Source organism: Drosophila miranda (assembly GCF_003369915.1).
Source record: "Drosophila miranda strain MSH22 chromosome Y unlocalized genomic scaffold, D.miranda_PacBio2.1 Contig_Y1_pilon, whole genome shotgun sequence".
NCBI classification, from domain to species: Eukaryota; Metazoa; Arthropoda; class Insecta; order Diptera; family Drosophilidae; genus Drosophila; species Drosophila miranda.
In genome coordinates, this window is record NW_022881603.1 from 494,966 (window position 1) to 520,406 (window position 25,441).

A 25,441-nucleotide genomic window follows, 5' to 3' on the forward strand; every position below is an offset into this window, starting at 1 on the left:
TGGCAGAATTTTGCTGCATTAAATAGTCCTTTCACTCAGGGCATGGCTACTCGGAGGCCATTTAAATTTCATTGTGTGTTTCCTCTTCTTTCTGCGGCCGCACCCTCCCACCATCAGCCTTGGGGCGCACATGCACAGCTAAAATGGCAACAACATACGCCACAAGAGCAGCCACAGGAGCGGAGACAGGAGCTGCGACGGGGACAGAGTCAAGCAGCCTGTGGCTGGAATGTGAGGCATTGTCAGAGGGCCAAGGGGACACAGCCATTGGGACATGATTTTAATTTTGTGTCGGAAATTATGTTTCACTTTCAGCGTCCTCAACCTTTTTTTCCCCCCCAGGAGGGCTCCTCAACTGAAGTACGCCCCCATTCTGGGCATCCATGCAGACCCAGCCGAAAGCCAAAACTTTACCCCCAACGTTTGGCCTTTGACTTGTTTTCGACTTTCCTGTGTACTTTCGGCTCCCTCCTTGGGGACAAATTTAATGGACATTTGCTGCCAAAAGTTGTCGTTTTACAATCACATGGATTCTCCCAGTAAGGCGTAGGGTCATCCCTGGTCCGGGAATGAAATCTGACCCAATGCTGTGAGAGCAATAAAGACAGCTAGAAAATCTCTGGAATTTCAGAAACAGAAAAGCGTTCTTTTTCCCCCTAAAAGTTAATAATATTGGAATACCATTTGGATGATATTTCAATTACCTTTTCCATCTAATCATCTTTCTAACCATCATTTACGTAGTTTTTATTATTTTCCTCAACTATATTATTAACGAGGGGGAACGTTGTGAGTTGCTGCGGACACAGCAACTCTACGGTTATACCCGATACTAAGTCAGTATGGCTCTCCTCCGGCAGACGCCGCTAATATTAAACGATACGACAAAAAGTGCGTGCGAGAGAGACAGAAAATCAGTCTGAGCGTGACGTCGGGCGCTGCGTAGCCACTGCAAATTGATTTGTTCCTATTGGCTATAAAAATGATCTGATCTGATCTAGATTCAGCAATCTGATAGATATGGTCATTATCTATGATTCTGCGTTTTTAGTTTTCTCTAATCTGCAATATTGTGGATGCAACAGATTTTCGTCCTTTGTGGGGGCGGAAGGGGGTGGGGCGAAATTTTGACACAAAATGGTCAAGGTCCGATATCACAGGAGTGTGGATACCAAATTTGGTTGCTCTGGCTCTTATAGGTTCTGAGATCCTTGAACTCATATTTTGCAATTGGCAAAACCGACCATGAAACCTGTGTGTTGGAGAGAGACAGAGCGAGAAAGAATGAAATTGTTTTCTTGATTCTGGCTATAATAATTATACGATCTGGTTGAGATTTTGCACTCTCGAAGATAAAGTCATCTTCTACGATTCTGCGTTTTAGTTTTCTCGTATCGTTGAAATTGTGGATGCCACAGATTTTCGTCCTTTGTGGGGGCGGAAGGGGGTGGGGCGAAATTTTGAGATACACGTTTTATAGTAAGATCTAACAGGAGTGCGGATATCAAATTTGGTTACTCTAGCCTTAATAGTCTCTGAGATTTGTGAATATCCCCAGATTTTCATCCTTTGCGGGGGCGGAAGGGGGTGTGGCGAAATTTTGAAACAAACTCGTCTCGGTCCGATATATTAGGAGTGTGGATACCAAATTTGGTTGCTCTAGCTTTTGTAGTCTCAGAGATCTAGGCGCTAATGTTTTACTCTAAGCAAAGCCGTCTATGCTACGTGTGTGTTAGAGAGAGACAGGGCGAGAAAAAATGAAATTGTTTTCTTGATGCTGGCTATAATAATAATACGATCCAATTCAGATTCCGCAGTCTTAAAGATTTGGTCATTCTCTACAATTCTACGTTTTTGGTTTTCTCATATCTTTAAAATTGTGGATGCCACAGATTTTCGTCCTTTGTGGGGGCGGAAGTAGGCGGGGCGAAGTTTTGAAATATACTTGTAGCAGTGACATATCACAGAAGTCTGGATCCGAAACGTCGTTGCTCTAGCTCTTATAGTCTTTGAGCACTAGGCGCTGAAGGGGACGGACAGACGGACAGACGGACGGACGGACAGACAGGGCTCAACCGACTCGGCTATTGATGCTGATCAAGAATATATATACTTTATGGGGTCGGAAACGATTCCTTCTGGACGTTACACACATCCACTTTTACCACAAATCTAATATACCCCAATACTCATTTTGAGTATCGGGTATAATAAACATTAAATATGGTATATTAAATTTGTCGGAAATAAAAATTTAAATATAATATTGTTCGGGCCAGGCGCTGAAGAATAACCGTAACTTTAACATTATTATTGTATGAGCAGAGAGAGCCGCCTATGTTGTAAAACGTTGACGTTCTGCAGAGCTGCTGCACTCTCCCGCTAAAGGGGCTCTCTGCCGCCGCCACTTCGGCAACTACTTTGATCTGCTGCCGCCACTTCGGCAATCACTTTGATCTAACGCCGTCGTCTATAGTTTAGTTCAATGCTAACCCCTCTGCGCTTTGGTTGCATATCGATCTCGCATAAAGTTTATCTGGCAATAGCAAGCAATCGGCTTCCGCTAAGCCACCAAGATTAAATACGAATTATAAAGTTTAACCCAAAATCTCTTTTCATTTTTGAAACACATAGGTGCCAAAAAAGCTTGGCATCTCAAACATTGGTGACCCCGACGTGATATAAAACTATTTCTTAATCGCGTTCCGTTAAAACACTTATTAATTATACAATATTGTGTTGTTGGGTAGTTTAACTACCAACAAATACATTTGGGTGCACGTTGAAAAACAGTTTAAAGTGCAAATTCAGTGAGAGTGCGGCTGGAATATTTATAGACAAATTCCGGTACTTTAAGCGTCGAATCTCTCATTCACTGCGCCGCTGCAGCCGCGGTTCTTGACTTTTCGTGTCTTGCATTCTCGCGTCTATACATCGTCGCTTAAGCGGTATTTCATTTTCCGTTGTTGTGTCGAATTGCACAACGGTTAACATGGACAACGATCCGAATACAGGCGCGGGCGGAAATATTGTGGTGGCTGATTCCAGACTAAGTCTGTATAAGCGTAAAAGTCAGTCATTATATGATCGATTGCACAGGCTTGGCGAATCCTTCGCGGGGAATAAAATCGATAAGCTGACCGCCGCGGAAGTCGAGGTGCGCCTTGATATGTTGGCAGAAATTCGAGAGGAATTTAATAAGGCCCATAATGAATTGGAGGCTCTCGATCAAAACGAGATTGGGAGTGAGCTGCGCGAAATCTTCGATACTCTTTTCATATCGTTGAAAGCTGAGTTGCTGGCTGCTGTTGAAGTAAGCCAGTCCCCCGCCGCTGCCAATTCTACGACCCTGCCAAGCCATTCCGGACATAGTACCATCATCATGGCTCACAAGCAGCGACTTCCTGAGCTGAAGGTGCCTAAGTTTTCTGGTGGATACGTCGAGTTCTCGGATTTTATGGCAATGTTCAAATCGGTGATTGAAGCGGATGCGGATCTCAGTGACATCGAGAAATTCCAGCACCTTCGCTCTTGCCTCGCTGATGCGGCTTTGGATTCGGTTCGATCGTTAGAGCTCTCCAGTGCCAATTATCGTGCGGCTCTGGATATCCTTAATAAACGCTTTAATAACAAAAGACTTATTTTCCAGGCACACATCAAGAAGATTCTTGGGCTAAAGAGGGTAGACTCGCCTTCTGCTAAAAGGCTTCGGGAGTTTTCGGATGCAGTCAATTTACACATGCGAGCGTTGCAGACATTGGGAACTGCTGAGGAGATTTCAGGATTCATGGTCATCAACATGCTGCTGCAGAAGTTGGATTCGAAGACGCAAACCAAATGGGAGGAGCACACATCGTCGGATGCTATACCTACCGCAGAGGAATTCTTCGAATTCTTGCAGCAACGCTGCCAGAAAATGGAGCGGTTGGAATATGCTACAGCGACACACGCTAGTAGCGATCAGGTGGGAAAAAACCATTCCTATACGCAGGTTAAGAAAACATTTGTAGGTTCCAACTCTTCCGCCGACCCGTCTGTATGCGTCTTTTGCCACTCAGCGGGCCATGGAATATACTCGTGCAAGATATTCGGAAATCTCTCACCGTTGCTGCGCCACAAAGAAGTGAAGAAGCTTTCCCTATGCTTCAATTGCCTAAAGCCGGGGCACCGGACCCGCGCATGCAATAGTGGAAAATGTCGAGTATGCGGCGGTAGGCATCATAGTTTGATGCACTTCGATAGTATACAGCCCACAACACAAGGCTGCCCAGGGATTACTCCTCCCGATCTGGCCGTTCAACCGGACACTCTTTCCGTTGCTCAAAATTCTGCTAGCAGCTCGTCTCTACCTTCGTCTACCTCTCTTGCTGCCCAAGGTCTTCACTCTGATGTCGTGCTTCTGGCTACAGCCGCGGTTCTCGTAAAGAATCGGTCTGGCGTTTTAGTTCCTTGTCGTGCCATCTTAGATTCAGGATCGCAGCTGCATCTCGTCACATCCAGGTTCGCCCAGCAGCTTCAGCTTAGGAGAACTCAATCGTCTGCACTTGTGTCTGGGCTGGGCGATACCGGCGTTTCTACTGAGGGATCCACCATAAGCATTTGTATGCATTCTCGCACCTCTGCTTACACAACTACACTTACTGCTCTCATCGCCCCCACGATTACCGATTCTCAACCAAGTATGACAGTAAATGTATCCGATTGGCGTATTCCATCTAACATTCAGCTGGCTGATCCTGCATTTTTCAATCCTCAACGGGTTGATCTTCTCATTGGTGCGAGCGTTTTTTATGATCTCCTCTGCGTAGGGCAAATCAAACTCACCGATGGACTGCCTCTTCTGCAGAAGACCCGGCTTGGGTGGATCGTATCTGGCGGTGGACAGAAGGTATCAAGCTCGGCGCTTTTGGCTACGCACAAATGTCCAGATTCGATAGCTGAGATGGAAGCAAGGTTGGAATCAGAGAGTCTCTGATCCCTCTTGGATTGATAAATCCAGTCATTGTCAGGTGCAAAATCTTCCTTCAGCAGCTTTGGAGAGAAAATTTGGATTGGGATGAAAGCCTACCCTCAGCGTTGCATTCAACTTGGATGGACTTGAGAAATAGTTTGGCAAGCATTTCTCGGATCTCATTTCCTCGCTTGGTTCTTCGTTCTAGTGTGGCTACAGAAGTTCACGGATTCTGTGATGCCAGCTTAGAAGCATATGGCGCTTGCGTGTATGTCGTGTCCAGGGAAGCCCAGTCTTCGAGCCACGTTTTGTGCTCAAAGTCGCGAGTGGCGCCGCTAAAGACTATATCGATTCCTAAGCTGGAATTAAGTGGAGCCCATTTGCTTGCGAAAATCATGCAGAATGTAAAGGACATGGGAATCTTTACAGGTCGGTTCTATTGCTGGTCGGATTCGTCAACAGCATTATCTTGGATTAGGGATGAGCCAGCTAAATTTGAAGTTTTCGTGGCAAATCGAGTGGCATCAATTCAGGAGTTGACGGCAGCCATGGAATGGCGCTATGTTCCCACATTTTTAAATCCTGCTGATATTCTCTCGAGAGGCTCGCTTCCCAACCATCTTATCCAGTCAGAGCTATGGTTTCACGGCCCATCCTTTTTGCTAGGCTCCAAGGATAAGTGGCCTGTATCTCCTACTAACAACATAGCAACTTTAGAGCTTCGCAAGAGAGGATTGCTAATCACGTCTCCACATGCCGATCTCACGTCCGGATGCAAATTTGCGAATTCATTCTTTCGCATGCAGCGCACATTCGCCTACATGCATAAATTTATACATCGTCTTAGGCATCCAGGACTCACCTTTTCTGATATTCGGCAAGGAACGCATCTTCTAATTCGACACATTCAGCTGGCAAATTTGTGGATGGACATAAAGGAGATTCGGCGCAATGGTCATGATTTCATGATCCAGTTCTATTAGTTCGCTCAACCCGTTCATCGATCATTCTGGACTACTTAGAGTTGGAGGTCGTCTTGGCAACTCATCGCTAGGATTTGACGCTCAGCACCCGCTCATTCTGCCAAAGGGACATCCATTACCTTTGCGCTGATAAGATATTATCATGAAAGAAACCTCCATGCCGGACCTCGCGCCTTGCTATCCAAAATTCGACTGGAATATTGGCCCATTGGAGGTGTTAAGGCAGTGTCAAGGGTCGTCAGCAGATGTGTGAGATGCTTCAGGACTAGGCCGCGCATGGTCGAACACATCATGGCAGACCTACCTAAGGAACGTTTGGAAGGATCTCGAGCTTTTGAAGTCACTGGAGTAGATTACTGTGGACCTTTTTTCTACCGATCAGAAATCCGCACGAGGCCTCGATCAAGTGCTACATTAGCGTATTCATCTGTTTCACTTCTAAGGCTATACACATGGAGCTCGTAAAGGATTTGACCACCGCATCGCTTCTAGGCGCACTAAAGCGTTTTACTTCCACTCGAGAAGCCAAGTCAAATTTGGTCGGACAATGCGACAAACTTCGTTGGGGCCAAGAACGAGCTTCAGGAGCTAAAGAAGCTTTGTCTGAGCGAACCGCATATGAAGGAGGTCCACGAATCTGCTTGGCTGACTCGATCGACTGGCGTTTCATCCCACCTCGCTCTCCGCATTTTGGCGGGTTGTGGGAAGCGGTCGTGAAGACCGCAAAATATCACCTGTACCGCTCAGTTGGACCATCTGTGCTTAGCTTCGACGAGCTGCGCACTCTGATCTGTCAGATCACTGCAATTGTTAACTCTCGCCCTTTGCTCTCGCTTTCAGAAAATCCTGATGATTTAGACGTTTTGACTCCTGCTCATCTGCTTTAGGCGGCCCCCATGAGCAAATCTCGAGCCTGACCTAACGAAGCTGAACTACAATCGTCTGGATGGCTGGCAGCGGGTTCACCCAACTACAGCAAATATTTTGGAGCCGATGGCGCGAAGAGTATCTCACTCTTTTGCAAGAGCGCGCGAAGTGGCGTACCCCGCGCAAAACATCTGCAAGAACGCCCTCGTTCTGGTGAAGGACGAAAATCTTCCTCTAATGCGTTGGCCACTGGCTAGAGTGGTCGATGTCGTTTTGGGCAAGGACGGAGTGTGTCGCGTCGCTGACCTGAAGACATCCTCAGGAAACATCAGGAGGGCCGTCACTCGGCTATGTTTGCTGCCCCTTAAGGAATCTGTTGAGAGACTAGCTCCCAACGTATGTTCGGGCCAGCCGCTGAAGAATAACCGTAACTTTAACATTATTATCGTATGAGCAGAGAGAGCCGCCTATGTTGTAAAACGTTGACGTTCTGCAGAGCTGCTGCGCTCTCCCGCTAAAGGGGCTCTCTGCCGCCGCCACTTCGGCAACTACTTTGATCTGCTGCCGCCACTTCGGCAATCACTTTGATCTAACGCCGTCGTCTATAGTTTAGTTCTATGCTAACCCCTCTGCGCATTGGTTGCATATCGATCTCGCATAAAGTTTATCTGGCAATAGCAAGCAATCGGCTTCCGCTAAGCCACCAAGATTAAATACGAATTATAAATTTTAACCCAAAATCTCTTTTCATTTTTGAAACACATAGGTGCCAAAAAAGCTTCAAAAACGCAGAATCGGTGAAAATGACCATATCTTCTACAGCGCAAAATCTGAACCAGATCGTATTATGATTTTAGCCAGAATCAAAAAAAACAATTTCATTCTTTCTCGCTCTGTCTCTCTCTAACACACAGGTTTCATGGTCGGTTTTGTCAATTGCAAAATATGAGTTCAAGGATCTCAGAACCTATAAGAGCCAGAGCAACCAAATTTGGTATCCACACTCCTGTGATATCGGACCTTGACCGTTTCGTGTCCAAATTTCGCCACACCCCCTTCCGCCCCCGCAAAGGACGAAAATCTGCGGCATCCACAAATCTCAGAGACTATTAAGGCTAGAGTAACCAAATTTGGTATCCGCACTTCTGTTAGATCTCACTATAAAACGTATATCTCGGAATTTCGCCCCACCCTTTTCCGCCCCCACAAAGGACGAAAATCTGTTGCATCCACAATATTGCACATTCGAGAAAACTAAAACGCAGAATCATAGATAATGACCATATCTATCAGATTGCTGAATCTGGATCAGATCAGATAATTTTTATAGCCAAAAGGAACAAATCAATTTGCACTGGCTACGCAGCCCCGACGTCACTCAAAATGAGTATTGGGGTATATTAGATTTGTGGTAAAAATGGATGTGTGTAACGTCCAGAAGGAATCGTTTCCGACCCCATAAAGTATATATATTCTTGATCAGCATCAATAGCCGAGTCGATTGAGCCCTGTCTGTCTGTCCGTCTGTCCGTCTGTCCGTCCGTCCGTCCGTCCGTCCGTCCCTTCAGCGCCTAGTGCTCAAAGACTATAAGAGCTAGAGCAACGATGTTTTGGATCCAGACTTCTGTGATATGTCACTGCTACAAAAATATTTAAAAACTTCGCCACGCCCACTTCCGCCCCCACAAAGGACGAAAATCTGTGGCATCCACATTTTTAAAGATACGATAAAACCAAAAACGCAGAATCGGTGAGGATGACCATATCTTCTACAGCGCAAAATCTGAACCAGATCGTATTATGATTTTAGCCAGAATCAAAAAAAACAATTTCATTCTTTCTCGCTCTGTCTCTCTCTAACACACAGGTTTCATGGTCGGTTTTGTCAATTGCAAAATATGAGTTCAAGGATCTCAGAACCTATAAGAGCCAGAGCAACCAAATTTGGTATCCACACTCCTGTGATATCGGACCCTGACCGTTTCGTGTCCAAATTTCGCCACACCCCCTTCCGCCCCCGCAAAGGACGAAAGTCTGCGGCATCCACAAATCTCAGAGACTATTAAGGCTAGAGTAACCAAATTTGGTATCCGCACTTCTGTTAGATCTCACTATAAAACGTATATCTCGGAATTTCGCCCCACCCTTTTCCGCCCCCACAAAGGACGAAAATCTGTTGCATCCACAATATTGCACATTCGAGAAAACTAAAAACGCAGAATCATAGATAATGACCATATCTATCAGATTGCTGAATCTGGATCAGATCAGATAATTTTTATAGCCAAAAGGAACAAATCAATTTGCACTGGCTACGCAGCCCCGACGTCACTCAAAATGAGTATTGGGGTATATTAGATTTGTGGTAAAAATGGATGTGTGTAACGTCCAGAAGGAATCGTTTCCGACCCCATAAAGTATATATATTCTTGATCAGCATCAATAGCCGAGTCGATTGAGCCCTGTCTGTCTGTCCGTCTGTCCGTCTGTCCGTCCGTCCGTCCGTCCGTCCCCTTCAGCGCCTAGTGCTCAAAGACTATAAGAGCTAGAGCAACGATGTTTTGGATCCAGACTTCTGTGATATGTCACTGCTACAAAAATATTTCAAAACTTCGCCACGCCCACTTCCGCCCCCACAAAGGACGAAAATCTGTGGCATCCACATTTTTAAAGATACGATAAAACCAAAAACGCAGAATCGGTGAAGATGACCATATCTTCTACAGTGCAAAATCTGAACCAGATCGAATAATGATTATAGCCAGAATCAAGAAAACAATTTCATTCTTTCTCGCTCTGTCTCTCTCTAACACACAGGTTTCATGGTCGGTTTTGTCAATTGCAAAATATGAGTTCAAGGATCTCAGAACCTATAAGAGCCAGAGCAACCAAATTTGGTATCCACACTCCTGTGATATCGGACCTTGACCGTTTCGTGTCCAAATTTCGCCACACCCCCTTCCGCCCCCGCAAAGGACGAAAGTCTGCGGCATCCACAAATCTCAGAGACTATTAAGGCTAGAGTAACCAAATTTGGTATCCGCACTTCTGTTAGATCTCACTATAAAACGTATATCTCGGAATTTCGCCCCACCCTTTTCCGCCCCCACAAAGGACGAAAATCTGTTGCATCCACAATATTGCACATTCGAGAAAACTAAAAACGCAGAATCATAGATAATGACCATATCTATCAGATTGCTGAATCTGGATCAGATCAGATAATTTTTATAGCCAAAAGGAACAAATCAATTTGCACTGGCTACGCAGCCCCGACGTCACTCAAAATGAGTATTGGGGTATATTAGATTTGTGGTAAAAGTGGATGTGTGTAACGTCCAGAAGGAATCGTTTCCGACCCCATAAAGTATATATATTCTTGATCAGCATCAATAGCCGAGTCGATTGAGCCCTGTCTGTCTGTCCGTCTGTCCGTCTGTCCGTCCGTCCGTCCGTCCGTCCGTCCGTCCGTCCCTCCGTCCGTCCGTCCGTCCCCTTCAGCGCCTAGTGCTCAAAGACTATAAGAGCTAGAGCAACGATGTTTTGGATCCAGACTTCTGTGATATGTCACTGCTACAAAAATATTTCAAAACTTCGCCCCGCCCACTTCCGCCCCCACAAAGGACGAAAATCTGTGGCATCCACATTTTTAAAGATACGATAAAACCAAAAACGCAGAATCGGTGAGGATGACCATATCTTCTACAGTGCAAAATCTGAACCAGATCGAATAATGATTATAGCCAGAATCAAGAAAACAATTTCATTCTTTCTCGCTCTGTCTCTCTCTAACACACAGGTTTCATGGTCGGTTTTGACAATTGCAAAATATGAGTTCAAGGATCTCAGAACCTATTAGAGCCAGAGCAACCAAATTTGGTATCCACACTCCTGTGATATCGGACCTTGACCGTTTCGTGTCCAAATTTCGCCACACCCCATTCCGCCCCCGCAAAGGACGAAAATCTGGGGCATCCACAAATCTCAGAGACTATTAAGGCTAGAGTAACCAAATTTGGTATCCGCACTTCTGTTAGATCTCACTATAAAACGTATATCTCAGAATTTCGCCCCACCCCTTTCCGCCCCCACAAAGGACGAAAATCTGTTGCATCCACAATATTGCACATTCGAGAAAACTAAAAACGCAGAATCATAGATAATGACCATATCTATCAGATTGCTGAATCTGGATCAGATCAGATAATTTTTATAGCCAAAAGGAACAAATCAATTTGCACTGGCTACGCAGCCCCCGACGTCACGCTCAGACTGATTTTCTGTCTCTCTCGCACGCACTCCTTGTCGCTGGTTTTTTTGGTTCGGTTGTCCTTCTTGAAGGTAATTTAATTTTTATTGGGCCAACATCGAAAATAAATTAAACAGAGATAAACAGATAAAGGTACAAAAAATAAAATCAAACATAAAACGCAAATAAAAATTCCAATAATCTCATCGTGGATTCGGCCACATGCGACTTTCACGTGGCGATGGGAGCTTCAATTGATTGCCAAATCGAGGCCTCTCCTCCTGATTGACCGCCTGCTTTGACGGTGTGTTGGCGGCCGACGCCACCGAATTGTGGTTTACGAGGACATGGCGAATTCGTGGCACAGCCACGCGATTGCGCTGATGCTGAGCCCCGCCGACGGGCAGCACTGAGGAGCGACTCGTGGGCACCAATTCTTCATAGGAGATCCCGGCTTTGCGGTCATTTTCAGTGGTCTCATCGGTCATATACTGGGAATCCCTGGGCGATCTTGTATCCGGCACCGCTGATTTTGTGCGTGCCTTCTTGTTCGAGCGTGTGCCAATGCTGCGTCTGCCCAATCCCCCGCTGCGACGCAATGTGTTGTCCAGGACGCGGCTGTTGGCCAGCCGCTGTGCGGTAGACGGCGACGGGCGTATCGAATTCAGAGAGCTCATGAGGCTGCGCTTGGCGTTGGGAGTCCGATACCCCGAAGAGCTGGCGGATGCTGATGGATTCAGTCGCTTGCGCAGATTCCCAGTGCTCTTGGTCATATTGGGAGTGATCAGCTGAATTGTTGGGGTCTTGCGCAACGACATTGTCGAGGTCGACATTAAGGACATGTTTTTCAAAGTTCGGGGCGTGCGAGGGGCCGTTGAACCGGCAGTCGGCGGTGGCATCATCAATTTGCTGCTGCTGCCCGTCCTCGTGGTGGGCGGGGCCTTCTTGCGGGCCGAGCTCTGCTTGGCCTGCCGATAGTTCTCCCATTCGCCAGCCATCAGCTCCAGTATGTTCTCGCCATAAACCAGAAATGGGCCATGCGATTGCACCTCATAGGCGTGCACCAGTTCAGTTGATCTGCTGCTCAATCTTGGGCAGCTTCGAGGTGATGGCCTTGCGTTCCTTTTCCTCTTTAAGGAGCTGGCCGCCACGATTGTTGAAACGATTCGGCTCGTTGGCCTTTGCCTCTAGAGTCTGCAAGCGGGACCAAAGTTCTGCACGGCTCTCGTACAGATCGAAAATCTCCTTGTTGCACGTGTAGAAGCTCTTCAGATCATCCAGCTCCAGCTCGTGCAGCTCCAACAGGTCTTCGTTGTAATACTTATTGTAGTAGTTGGAGAAACGCTTGCGCTCCTGCTGGCTCTTGAGCGTTAGATCCCACCACTTGCTTATCTCGACGCGCAGCTGCTCGATGAACGTCTTGAGGTTCTGGCTGCGCAGTGCCTGGCAGCGCTGCAGCTCCGAATGGAGGATGTCATAGGTGCGCTGCGTATTCTCGATGCACTCGCGCACTCGTCGCATGGCGCTCTCGTCCGTCTCCTGGAGGCGATCCCACAGCACGTAGATCTTCTCGCGCATGTCATGGATTTTGGAGCGCAGCTCCTGGATCTGCTCGGCATAACTGTTGCGCATCTGCCGCAGCCGCTCTAGTGTCTCTGGTGTTAGATTGTGGCTCAGATCGTTCAGTAGGCGATCCTCTGCATCGGTCTGGGGCATCAGCTCGAGCATCTTCATGCCATGCTTGATGGCCTTGCGCAGCTGGTCCAGCTCCGTCTGGCGCACTGCGCGCTGAGAGCGCAGGTTGTCGAGATGGTCGCGAAAGCCGTCCATCTCATCGGGCAGGGGCAGCGGGTCCGCCAGTAGAGGGAGCGGCAGTGCGCCCAGCTCTTCGCAGAGCTGCTCCTGCTGGAGCAGCAGCTCCCCGATCTCCGCCCGACGTTTCGAGAGCTCCTCGCGCAGATGCTCAATGCTTTTGTCCAGCTTCAGCTGCCTCTGACCAATGTCCACCGTCTCATGGAGGAGTCGGGTGAGGTCGCTGGCCTCGGCTCGGAGTGCGGCTGTCATCCAGGATGGCCGCCTGCTTCTCCCGCGACTCGGTCAGCAGATCCGTATAGAAATTATTCGCGTGCGCCTTGAGTTTGTGCAGAAAGTCCTCGCATGTCTTCGGCTCGAACATGAGGGACCACATTGAATGGAGCTGCTCCACATGCTCGCCAGTCATCCCAAGGATCTCTCCCTTGATGGAGGTTGGGTCAACCATAGCCAATAGGAATGGGTCTTGTATTCGCGAATGGAAGGAATTTATGTGATGTGTGCAGGATTTCGATTGCACAATGTGTTGCTCAAGGAAAATGCCTCCGCACAGATAAGTGACGCCTCTCGTGTTGGCACAAATTGCACAATGAAAATTTTGTGTGCTTGATTTGCCTCATGCCTCAAAGCACAAAACAAGTTGATTCTGATTGACGTGCGGCCAAAAAAAACACCTACTTTATACTGCAAATAAATTCCTTCAAGGTTTTCCAGTTGTAAAGATAATTTAGGATGAGAAATGTGTTTACTGTTGGGCAAATTGATCAGGGAGGAGCGGAAAGCGTTCTCCGTGGGATGATTGAACTCGATGCTAAGGTTCCGAATGAGTCGAGCGATGCCCAGCTCGAGCTCCATGTCCACGATGCGCTTTCCAACGCACATCCGGGGTCCAAATCCGAAGGGCAAGAACACAAACGGATTCTTCAGCTTCAAGTCATTTGCCGGGCATTTCCCGTTGGAGTCTGTGGCGTTACGAACTCAGCAGCCTTGGGGAAGTGCTCCTCGCTTGATAGCAAGCTCAGGGGAACCATCGACACACAGGTACCAGCTGGCACTTGGTATCCGCTCAAAACGCTGTCCCGATTGAGAAATCGGCCATTGCCGATGACCAAAGGATAGATCCGTTGTGACTCTTTGATGCAGGCACGTAGATAGGGAACGTTCTTCATCGATGCCTCAGTGAATTCGGAGTCCTTCTCGGGTAGAACCTTCATCACCTCTTCTCGGAGTACGGCCTGCTTCTCCGGATTCTTGGCAAGGCACAGCAAGGCCGCTGTAAAGGTACTTGAGGTCTGGAAAAAAGGATGTATGAGATAAGGGTAAGTATGAGAACAACAGACTACGTACGGTATCCACTCCGGCCATTAGCATGTCCATGGTCATAACCGTCGCCACCTTTTTGTCGATCTTGAGCAGCTTTTCCAGTACACTCTGCTCGCTCTCAGGGCGGACAACACCCTCCTTGGCCTCTTTCTCTAGACGCTCTATAGCTTCGTCTACATACGCTGAAGTTATTTCTTGAACGCCATCTAGGGACTTCATTAGCTTCATTAGCTTGGGTGTTTTAACGTAACGCCAGATGGAGGGCTTCATCTCCAGATCGGCTGTTAATTCAAAAAAATCGTCCAGGTACTTGAAAAGTAACACAGCCTGGTCGTTATCGCCCGACTCTTTGAGCAGTCCCAACTGCTTGTCCAACGCCACCACAGAGACTGACTCGAGGGTCCACCGATTTATAACGTTTAAGAAATCATCTGGAGCTTCCTGGGTATCGATATCACGGAGTGCTTTAATACTGTGAAGGGGGGAGAAAATACTTGAGCGTAAACAGGGATTTATTATCAGTCATACGCACCGTTGCACAAACTCCTGGTTCACTTGGGACATCTTCTTATAGTAAAGCCGCACGTTCTTCGGCTGCATTAGGACAGGATTTACAGCCGATCGAAAGTCGCTCCAGGTTTTTCCTTGTGTGGGTAAAGCTCCCTCCACTCCCTGGAAGAAATCCTTTCTATGAGTCTTCCGATGATAGCGAAGAGTATCGCTGCCAGGCCGATGCGGCCACACTCCTTCGTTCCGGAACACGACCTCGAAGTCTTTGTGATTGTGAGTCATCAGGTATGACGTACCTCCCATCATACCTGGTAGGTTAGGTTAGGTTAGGTTGAGGCGGCTGCCGGGCTCGCTCGGAACCCGTCACCCTTAGGCCGGTTTCGGCCCGTTGTGATACCGCATAGGATCATTTCCTTCCTGCGTTGTGAGACTTCCTGTCAGCAATTATCCCATCCAGATGCTCTCACAAAGTTCGCTATCCTCCTGGGACATAGTTTGGACATCTCTGAGATGTCGTGTAGAAAGGCTGAGCCCAGGTGCTGTAGCCTTCTTCTGCTGAGAGCTGGGCAGGAGCAGAACAGATGTTCCACTGTCTCCTCCTCTTCCTCGTCTCTACAGCTGCGACAAAAATCGTTATGTGGGGCCCCCAGCCTGTTAGCGTGGGTGCCTATTAGCCAGTGTCCCGTGAGGGAACGTGTGACTACGCTGCACCTTTTCCTGCTTAACTTGAGGAGCTCGGAGGTGCACTTCATGTCCATGGTCGGCCATGTTTGCCGAGTTGTGCGACATCGTGGCACTGTTTGCCACATATCGTTGTTTAGTCGCTTGTATTGCTCCCTTATAATGAGCTTACAGGTGGCCATTGGCATACAGATATCCTCCTTGTCTTGGAGAAGGGGATTGTAGTGCCAGATCTGGCCAGCTCGTCCGCTATACAGTTGCCCTCGATGTCCCGGTGGCCCGGGACCCAAATCAGGCTAATAGCAAATTGCTGAGCCATCTCGTGCAGAGATTTGCGGCAGTCTGCCACGGTGGCCGAGTTCGAGGAAATCGCGCTTAGCGATTTGATCGCAGCCTGGCTGTCGCTATAAATGTTTAGCTTGGTTGCCGTGACGGCAGCCGCTTGTAGGCAGTCTAGAGCCTCCCTGATTGCTATGACTTCCGCTTGAAAGACACTGCAATGATCTGGGAGTCTGAAGGAATGCCTTATGCTTAGCTGTTCAGAGTAGATTCCCCCTCCGACTCTGTCGTCCAGCTTTGATCCATCTGTGAAGATGTTTATGGCCCCATCTGGGCCTGGGAGTCCCTCGAGCCATTCGTCTCTGTGAGGGATGATTGTGTCGAAGGGAGTGTCTGTGTACTCTCTTGGAACTTGGTAGTCTGTTTTTGAGGGGACGGTACTGCTATTATTTAATATGGCTGAGTGACCTATGCACTGTGTCACCCATTGATCTGAGTCTCTTAGACGTATTGCTGCTGCTTCTGCCCGTTCCTTTCCTGCGAGGTCAAGGCTCTGTAGGCATAGGATGGCATTTAGCGCATCATTTGGGGTGGTGCGAAGAGCTCCGCTGATGCATAGGGCGGCAGTCCGCTGGACTTTGCCCAGTTGCTTGGTGATCGCCCTTTTTGATAGGGCCGGCCACCACACCGTAACTCCGTAGAGTAGTATTGGTCTAACTATAGCTTGATATATCCATTGGACTATGCTTGGGATCATACCCCATCTTAGCCCAATAGCTTTTTTGCATGTGTAGAGTGCAGTCATTGCCTTCTTCACTCTGTCTTTGACATTCAGGTTCCAGCTAAGCTTCTTGTCAATTACCAACCCTAAGTAACTGGCACTGTCGCTAAAGGAGAGCCTGCATCCTTGTAGTATTGGAGGGTTGAGGGGCGGGACCTTGTATTTATTTGTGAATAGTACGAGTTCCGTTTTTGAGGGATTTACTCCCAGACCGCGCGATTCTGTCCAATCCGACAGTTGCGCTAGCTTTGTGGACATTAAGTCGCACAGTGTTTGGGGTATTTCCCCGAGAAGATAATCGCAACGTCGTCCGCATAGGCCACGACATTGCAGCCCCCCCTTCTAGGTCACATAGAATCTTGTTGACTGCTATGTTCCACAGAAGAGGAGACAGGACACCACCTTGCGGGGTGCCTCTGTTGACATACCTTGACTGGGCGGACGATCCCATCGATGATGTCACCGTCCTGCATGTGAGCAATTGATCAATGAGCATCACCAAGTGACGGTCCACCCCCAGGTCAGTCAGGGCTTCTGTAATGGCGCCCGGTACAACGTTGTTGAAAGCTCCCTCAATATCGAGAAAGGCTATGAGTGAGTACTCTTTGTGATGCAGAGATTTCTCTACCGCTGAGATCACTTCATGAAGAGCCGTTTCCGTGGATTTTCCTTTCCGGTAGGCATGCTGTGCGCCTGACAGCAACTGAGGGTGTATAGTTGTCCTCAGTTGCAGCCCGACGAGTCTCTCAAAGGTTTTGAGGAGGAAGGACGATAGGCTGATTGGTCTAAAGTCTTTTGCAGCTGAGTGCGAGGCTTTCCCAGCTTTGGGAATGAAGACTATCTTTGCCTTATGCCATGTTCGCGGGATTGTACCCACAGCCAGTATCTTCCTGAAGATACCTTGTAGCCAGCTGATGGCTGTATCCCCGGCCTTCTGAAGTTGGGCCGGGATTACCTGGTCTGGGCCTGGCGATTTGAACGGTTTGAAGCTGTTTATTGCCCAGCTTATGTTACGTTTTGTGAGGATGTGATCCATCGAGGTTACCGGTCCCTCTCCTGGAAGATGTGCCGTCTCGATGGTTGTGCACCCTGGAAAATGTGTGTCTAGTAGAATCTGCAGGGACTCCTCACTGGAGTTAGTCCACGTGCCGTCATTCCTTTTAAGATACCCTACCGAGGGGTTAGTTTTTGAGAGAATCTTGCGAAGCCTTGCGGCCTCTGACGTTTCCTCAATTTCCGAGCAAAATTTTTGCCAAGAGGCCCTTTTTGCTTTCCTTGTTTCCTTTTTATATAGTGACAGACTGATTTTGTAGTCTGCCCAGTGGCTCTCCTCGTTCGCGCTTTTGGCCCTGTTGAAGAGGGTCCTGCAGCTTTTACGTAGGATGTCTATTTGTTTTGACCACCAGGGGGGTTTCTTTTTCCCCCTAGGTTTGCTAGAGGGGCACGCTGCCGCGAAGGCTTTGTTGCATGCCTCTGTGAACCTGTTCACTAGGCGATCTAGGTCGTCTTTTGTGTCAGGGCATGATGGTGCTTTGGAGGGGAGTAAGTCCTCCAGGGCTGAGCTATATTTTTCCCAGTTGGCTTTCCTGGGATTAATATAGTCCTTAGGTTTCGGACACTCGAGGGATAGTGTGGTTTCGATGTATCTGTGGTCAGAGAAAGAGTGGTCATCAAGGACTTGCCAACTCTTGACTATGTCTAACAGGTTGGAAGACACTAGGGTGATGTCAATAACCTCCTGTCGATTTTTAATTATAAAAGTGGGGTCGTTGCCCCGATTACAAATAAATAGATTTGAGTTGAGGATGAAGCTGAAAAGTGACTCACCCCTTACATTTGTGTTCGAGCTCCCCCATTGAGTGTGGTAAGCGTTGGCATCGCAACCTATTAATAGGTCTATGTCCGACCTCTCGCTGTCGCTGGCTAGTTTGCGAACCAGGTCGTTGGGAGGATCGTTTCCCTCATGGGCCATGTAGGACGACATCAGCCTTAGATGTGTCCCTTTCAGCTCTAGGCTTGCCGCCGTGTTGTCGCTATCGCTATAGTTATGGAGCAGAAAGATATTAAGGTGCTCTCTGGCGAGAATGCAGGTGCGGGTTTTACCTTCATGTTGAGCTACAATTATCTTGTACTCCTTCGACCCTAGTCCACAAACCTTGTCTCCCACTATCCAAGGTTCCTGGATCAGGGCTACGTCTGCTCCGCTCTCTTCGAGGCGGAGTATAAGAGCAGCGGATGCTGCTTTACAGTGGTGGAGATTGATCTGAAGGAGCCTCAAGGACATCCTTAGTGTTCTCCACCACTGTAATGTCGGCATCCGGATCGTCCTCGACTTCCTCGTGGCAACACATCGCCTCGAAGTCGCATCTCAGCGTGCCATCGGTGGAGTAGCCCTCTGGGTCTATCTCTGTGTGATCGTCGGGTGCTTCGATCTCCGAGGCAGCGTCCTGCTCAACTGGCTTGTCGACAGGACGTGCCTCGGCCGCCGCATCCGACTTGTAGACCTTTACGGTCACAGAGCTGAACCCAAAATTGAGCTCGCCTTTGGCAGCCTCAATCGGGGCCAGCGACTCTTTGTTGAGGACGACCACCGCCTGGTTTGTGGGGCCCTGTGTCGTCTCAACTTTGACCACCTTCCAATCTGCTGTTGGGAGGTGGGGGTTGCATCTTTGCAACATTTTTAGGATGCGCTCCGGCTCCTTCATGGAGGCGGGCACCCAGACTCTCGCCCTTGGTCTACTGGGCACTTCGCTCCAGTCTACAGCGACGAGCTTCGCCCCTGGGTAGACTTCCCCGACTTGCGCTACCGCTGCTTTGTACAGCTGTACGGAGCGCTCGTCTTCACAGGCTACGATTTTTATGCAGCCCTGGTACCAGCCCATGTCTTTGCAGACGGGGGGGGTCCAGGCTGTTTTTCCAGCAGCTCGAAGCAGCGGTCGGCCAGTGCCGCTTCCACCCACTTCCACTGGTTTCTAGGTATCCGGGAGTCCGCGCTGCCTTTGTCCAGGACGCCAATCAGCGTCCTTTCTCTGGCAATCTGCTCAAATGATGTGCTAGGCAGCACTCTGGAGCGCTTCGGTGTCGGCCCCGGAGTCTCTTGTGAGCGCTGCCTTTTTGGCTGAGGGGCTTCCTTCTTCGGTGCTTCCTTGCCAAAGTTCGGCAGCACCTTCGAGGCCCACTCAACCTTTTTTATCCATTTGTCCGTCGGGCTGGACATCTGGCTTGCGTTCTGCCGACGGAGTATATTGCCAGCACTCCTTCTATCGGCATATGTAAAAGATTTGGCTTGGGCACTAGTAGATGGTGACTCATCACCCGCCACTTTACCAGCAGGCAGAGCAGCCGCAGGATTGCATAGCCACTCTGCCAAGGTATTTTGGGAGCCAATTCACCACCCACCCCGACACCGGGATGGGACCCCTTTGGGCTCTCCCTAGCATCTTCCGCCGCGCAGGTTTTCCCTGCTGATTTGCGGGTCGGGCCAGGCCTTTGGGCCGCTGCCTTCCCCTGTTTGGGATTGCTCCCTGTTGGCATTTGGGGAGTGCCAGACTCATTTTTTTGTTTTTAAATTCTTCCATTCTTTTCCCACGAGCTGCAGAGAAGGGGTACGGTCCGTCCGGGCAGAGATCCACGTTGCCCGGATAAGGCATACTTAGAACAGGGGGCTGCCAAGTCCCTGAGCTCTCCGTTAACGACTGGGCTAGTTTTATATACCGGGCCCCCAGCCAGGCTGACTCTCGGCACGGGTCGAATAACACTCTTAGTCCGGCCCGGTGTGAGCTGAATGTGGGGGGTTGGGATGTGGGTAGGTAGTGTGTAGGGATAGGGGAGTGTGTGAGCTACTTATACGAGGCGGCACCACAAGCGCATCGTCAGTGTTGCTACTTCGCGAACACCCGCTGGCTGTCCGGGGCTGCTTATTTTCGGTACTCTCCCTAGGGATGTCCGATTATTCGCAGCTGACCTACCTATATGACCTGTATATAGGTAGGTCGTTCGCTATCCGCAACCTGCGACCCGTCCGGTGGCCTCAGCTAGGCCCCCTTTGAGCCACCTCACGAGCTCATCGGACCAGAATCATACCTGGTAAATATAATATGTTTCCATAGTCGTCTTGCAAAGCTTTGAACAATTTCACAATGTCCAATTTGCTATATTTTCCTCCAGGCATAAAATTCCGAACAGTAGACAGAAAAGTTGTACGAGGAATCTGATCAAAGGGACGAGCTGGTAGCCACTCTGCATCAAGAGATTTTAAAACGTATATCACTGTGATATCGGATCTATATGTATACTATATATTTACCAGCGGACTGCTGACAGAGAGGGCTGCTTTTTGCGCCTGAATTATAGATAGACCGCTGCGCACTTTCAACATTTTGCTTGTTAGGAACTTAATTCCTTCACTGCCAGAGCTATACTGCTAAATCATTCTATTAGCTAGCTATTTGAAAGGCCTGCGAGAGCTTTGTTGCAAAAAGAGCTGACCGATAACAGAGCACAAACAGAACAAGAGAGAGAGAGAGAGAGTGCCAAAACACGTTCGCGGGAGCGTGCGAATGCCAAACAGAAATAATTGTAAACATTTGCCATATTTTTTTAATATAGACTGCTATTTGATCGACTATGTTATACCTTCTACGGAATATTTAGGAATATAGTATTATGATTGATCTGACTCTCAATGAAATGAAACAAATAAATCGCCATAATTATGGCATCAGATTTTTTGGCCAAATTTAATTTATTGGGCATGGAATGGTCGGTAGACTGCCGAAAGTTTTGGGCCTGATAATAATATAAACAAGCTAATTTTTAGCGCTTTTTTATATCTTGTTATTATACCCGATACTCAAAATGAGTATTGGGGTATATTAGATTTGTGGTAAAAGTGGATGTGTGTAACGTCCAGAAGGAATCGTTTCCGACCCCATAAAGTATATATATTCTTGATCAGCATCAATAGCCGAGTCGATTGAGCCCTGTCTGTCTGTCCGTCTGTCCGTCCGTCCGTCCGTCCGTCCGTCCGTCCGTCCGTCCCCTTCAGCGCCTAGTGCTCAAAGACTATAAGAGCTAGAGCAACGATGTCTTGGATCCAGACTTCTGTGATATGTCACTGCTACAAAAATATTTCAAAACTTCGCCCCGATCACTTCCGCCCCCACAAAGGACGAAAATCTGTGGCATCCACATTTTTAAAGATACGATAAAACCAAAAACGCAGAATCGGTGGGGATGACCATATCTTCTACAGTGCAAAATCTGAACCAGATCGTATAATGATTTTAGCCAGAATCAAGAAAACAATTTCATTCTTTCTCGCTCTGTCTCTAACACACAGGTTTCATGGTCGGTTTTGTCAATTGCAAAATATGAGTTCAAGGATCTCAGAACCTATAAGAGCCAGAGCAACCAAATTTGTTATCCACACTCCTGTGATATCGGACCTTGACCGTTTCGTGTCCAAATTTCGCCACACCCCGTTCCGCCCCCGCAAAGGACGAAAATCTGGGGCATCCACAAATCTCAGAGACTATTAAGGCTAGAGTAACCAAATTTGGTATCCGCACTTCTGTTAGATCTCACTATAAAACGTATATCTCGGAATTTCGCCCCACCCTTTTCCGCCCCCACAAAGGACGAAAATCTGTTGCATCCACAATATTGTACATTCGAGAAAACTAAAAACGCAGAAGCATAGATAATGACCATATCTATCAGATTGCTGAATCTGGATCAGATCAGATCATTTTTATAGCCAAAAGGAACAAATCAATTTGCACTGGCTACGCAGCCCCGACGTCACTCAAAATGAGTATTGGGGTATATTAGATTTGTGGTAAAAGAGGATGTGTGTAACGTCCTGAAGGAATCGTTTCCGACCCCATAAAGTATATATATTCTTGATCAGCATCAATAGCCGAGTCGATTGAGCCCTGTCTGTCTGTCCGTCTGTCCGTCCGTCCGTCCGTCCGTCCGTCCGTCCGTCCCCTTCAGCGCCTCGTGCTCAAAGACTATAAGAGCTAGAGCAACGATGTTTTGGATCCAGACTTCTGTGATATGTCACTGCTACAAAAATATTTCAAAACTTTGCCCCGCCCACTTCCGCCCCCACAAAGGACGAAAATCTGTGGCATCCACATTTTTAAAGTTACGATAAAACCAAAAACGCAGAATCAGTGAGGATGACCATATCTTCTACAGTGCAAAATCTGAACCAGATCGAATAATGATTTTAGCCAGAATCAAGAAAACAATTTCATTCTTTCTCGCTCTGTCTCTCTCTAACACACAGGTTTCATGGTCGGTTTTGACAATTGCAAAATATGAGTTCAAGGATCTCAGAACCTATAAAAGCCAGAGCAACCAAATTTGTTATCCACACTCCTGTGATATCGGACCTTGACCGTTTCGTGTCCAAATTTCGCCACACCCCGTTCCGCCCCCGCAAAGGACGAAAATCTGGGGCATCCACAAATCTCAGAGACTATTAGGGCTAGAGTAACCAAATTTGGTATCCGCACTTCTGTTAGATCTCACTATAAAATGTTTATCTCGGAATTTCGCCCCACCCTTTTCCGCCCCCACAAAGGACGAAAATCTGTTGCATCCACAATATTGCACATTCGAGAAAACTAAAAACGCAGAATCATAGATAATGACCATATCTATCAGATTGCTGAATCTGGATCAGATCAGATCATTTTTGTAGCCAAAAGCAAGAAATCAATTTTCAGTGGCTACGCAGCGCCCGACGTCACGCTCAGACTGATTTTCTCTCTCTCGCACGCTTTCTTTGTCGTGTCGTTTAATATTAGCGGCGTCTGCCGGAGGAGAGTTATACTGACTTAGTATCGGGTATAACCGTAGAGTTGCGGTGTCCGCAGCAACTCACAACGTTCCCCCTCGTTTTTTTTTTTGGTTCGGTTGTCCTTCTTGAAGGTAATTTAATTTTTATTGGGCCAACATCGAAAATAAATGAAACAGAGATAAACAGATAAAGGTACAAAAATGAAATCGAACATAAAACGCAAATAAAAATTCCAATAATTTCATCGTGGATTCGGCCACATGCGACTTTCACGTGGCGATGGGAGCTTCAATTGATTGCCAAATCGAGGCCTCTCCTCCTGATTGACCGCCTGCTTTGACGGTGTGTTGGCGGCCGACGCCACCGAATTGTGGTTTACGAGGACATGGCGAATTCGTGGCACAGCCACGCGATTGCGCTGATGCTGAGCCCCGCCGACGGGCAGCACTGAGGAGCGACTCGTGGGCACCAATTCTTCATAGGAGATCCCGGCTTTGCGGTCATTTTCAGTGGTCTCATCGGTCATATACTGGGAATCGCTGGGCGATCTTGTATCCGGCACCGCTGATTTTGTGCGTGGCTTCTTGTTCGAGCGTGTGCCAATGCTGCGTCTGCCCAATCCCCGGCTGCGACGCAATGTGTTGTCCAGGACGCGGACCCGCTTTAGTGGCGACTTGGACGCCTTCAGCTGGCTGTGGGCCAGCCGCTGTGCGGTAGACGGCGACTGGCGTATCGAATTCAGAGAGCTCATGAGGCTGCGCTTGGCGTTGGGAGTCCGATACCCCGAAGAGCTGGCGGCTGCTGATGGATTCAGTCGCTTGTGCAGATTCCCAGTGCTCTTGGTCATATTGGGAGTGATCAGCTGGATTGTTGGGGTCTTGCGCAACGACATTGTCGAGGTCGACATTGAGGACATGTTCTTCAAAATTCGGGGCGTGCGAGGGGCCGTTGAACCGGCAGTCGGCGGTGGCATCATCAATTTGCTGCTGCTGCCCGTCCTCGTGGTGGGCGGGGCCTTCTTGCGGGCCGAGCTCTGCTTGGCCTGCCGATAGTTCTCCCATTCGCCAGCCATCAGCTCCAGTATGTTCTCGCCATAAGCCAGAAACGGGCCATGCGATTGCACCTCATAGGCGTGCACCAGTTCAGTGATCTGCTGCTCAATCTTGGGCAGCTTCGAGGTGATGGCCTTGCGTTCCTTTTCCTCTTTAAGGAACTGGCCGCCACGATTGTTGAAACGATTCGGCTCGTTGGCCTTTGCCTCTAGAGTCTGCAAGCGGGAGCAAAGTTCTGCACGGCTCTCGTACAGATCGAAAATCTCCTTGTTGCACGTGTAGAAGCTCTTCAGATCATCCAGCTCCAGCTCGTGCAGCTCCAACAGGTCTTCGTTGTAATACTTATTGTAGTAGTTGGAGAAACGCTTGCGCTCCTGCTGGCTCTTGAGCGTTAGATCCCACCACTTGCTTATCTCGACGCGCAGCTGCTCGATGAACGTCTTGAGGTTCTGGCTGCGCAGTGCCTGGCAGCGCTGCAGCTCCGAATGGAGGATGTCATAGGTGCGCTGCGTATTCTCGGTGCACTCGCGCACTCGTCGCATGGCGCTCTCGTCCGTATCCTGGAGGCGATCCCACAGCACGTAGATCTTCTCGCGCATGTCATGGATTTTGGAGCGCAGCTCCTGGATCTGCTCGGCATAACTGTTGCGCATCTGCCGCAGCCGCTCTAGTGTCTCTGGTTTTAGATTGTGGCTCAGATCGTTCAGTAGGCGATCCTTTGCATCGGTCTGGGGCATCAGCTCGAGCATCTTCATGCCATGCTTGATGGCCTTGCGCAGCTGGTCCAGCTCCGTCTGGCGCACTGCGCGCTGAGAGCGCAGGTTGTCGAGATGGTCGCGAAAGCCGTCCATCTCATCGGGCAGGGGCAGCGGGTCCGCCAGTAGAGGGAGCGGCAGTGCGCCCAGCTCTTCGCAGAGCTGCTCCTGCTGGAGCAGCAGCTCCCCGATCTCCACCCGACGTTTCGAGAGCTCCTCGCGCTGATGCTCAATGCTTTTGTCCAGCTTCAGCTTCCTCTGACCAATGTCCACCGTCTCATGGAGGAGACGGGTGAGGTCGCTGGCCTCGGCTCGGAGTGCGGCTGTCATCCAGGATGGCCGACTGCTTCTCCCGCGACTCGGTCAGCAGATCCGTATAGAAATTAT

At 48.7% G+C, this 25,441-nt stretch overlaps 1 protein-coding gene across 1 annotated transcript; it reads right to left on the bottom strand.

The window, feature by feature from the left end:
- Positions 1-552: 552 nt before the first annotated feature.
- On the bottom strand, positions 553-24,841 carry LOC117190107 (protein regulator of cytokinesis 1-like). Its single transcript, XM_033395196.1, has 3 exons — positions 23,897-24,841; positions 11,262-11,661; positions 553-587 (listed from the first exon to the last, which is right to left on the bottom strand). Exons 1-3 carry the CDS (start codon positions 24,839-24,841, stop codon positions 553-555), a joined length of 1,380 nt encoding a protein of 459 aa, XP_033251087.1.
- Positions 24,842-25,441: the final 600 nt, after the last annotated feature.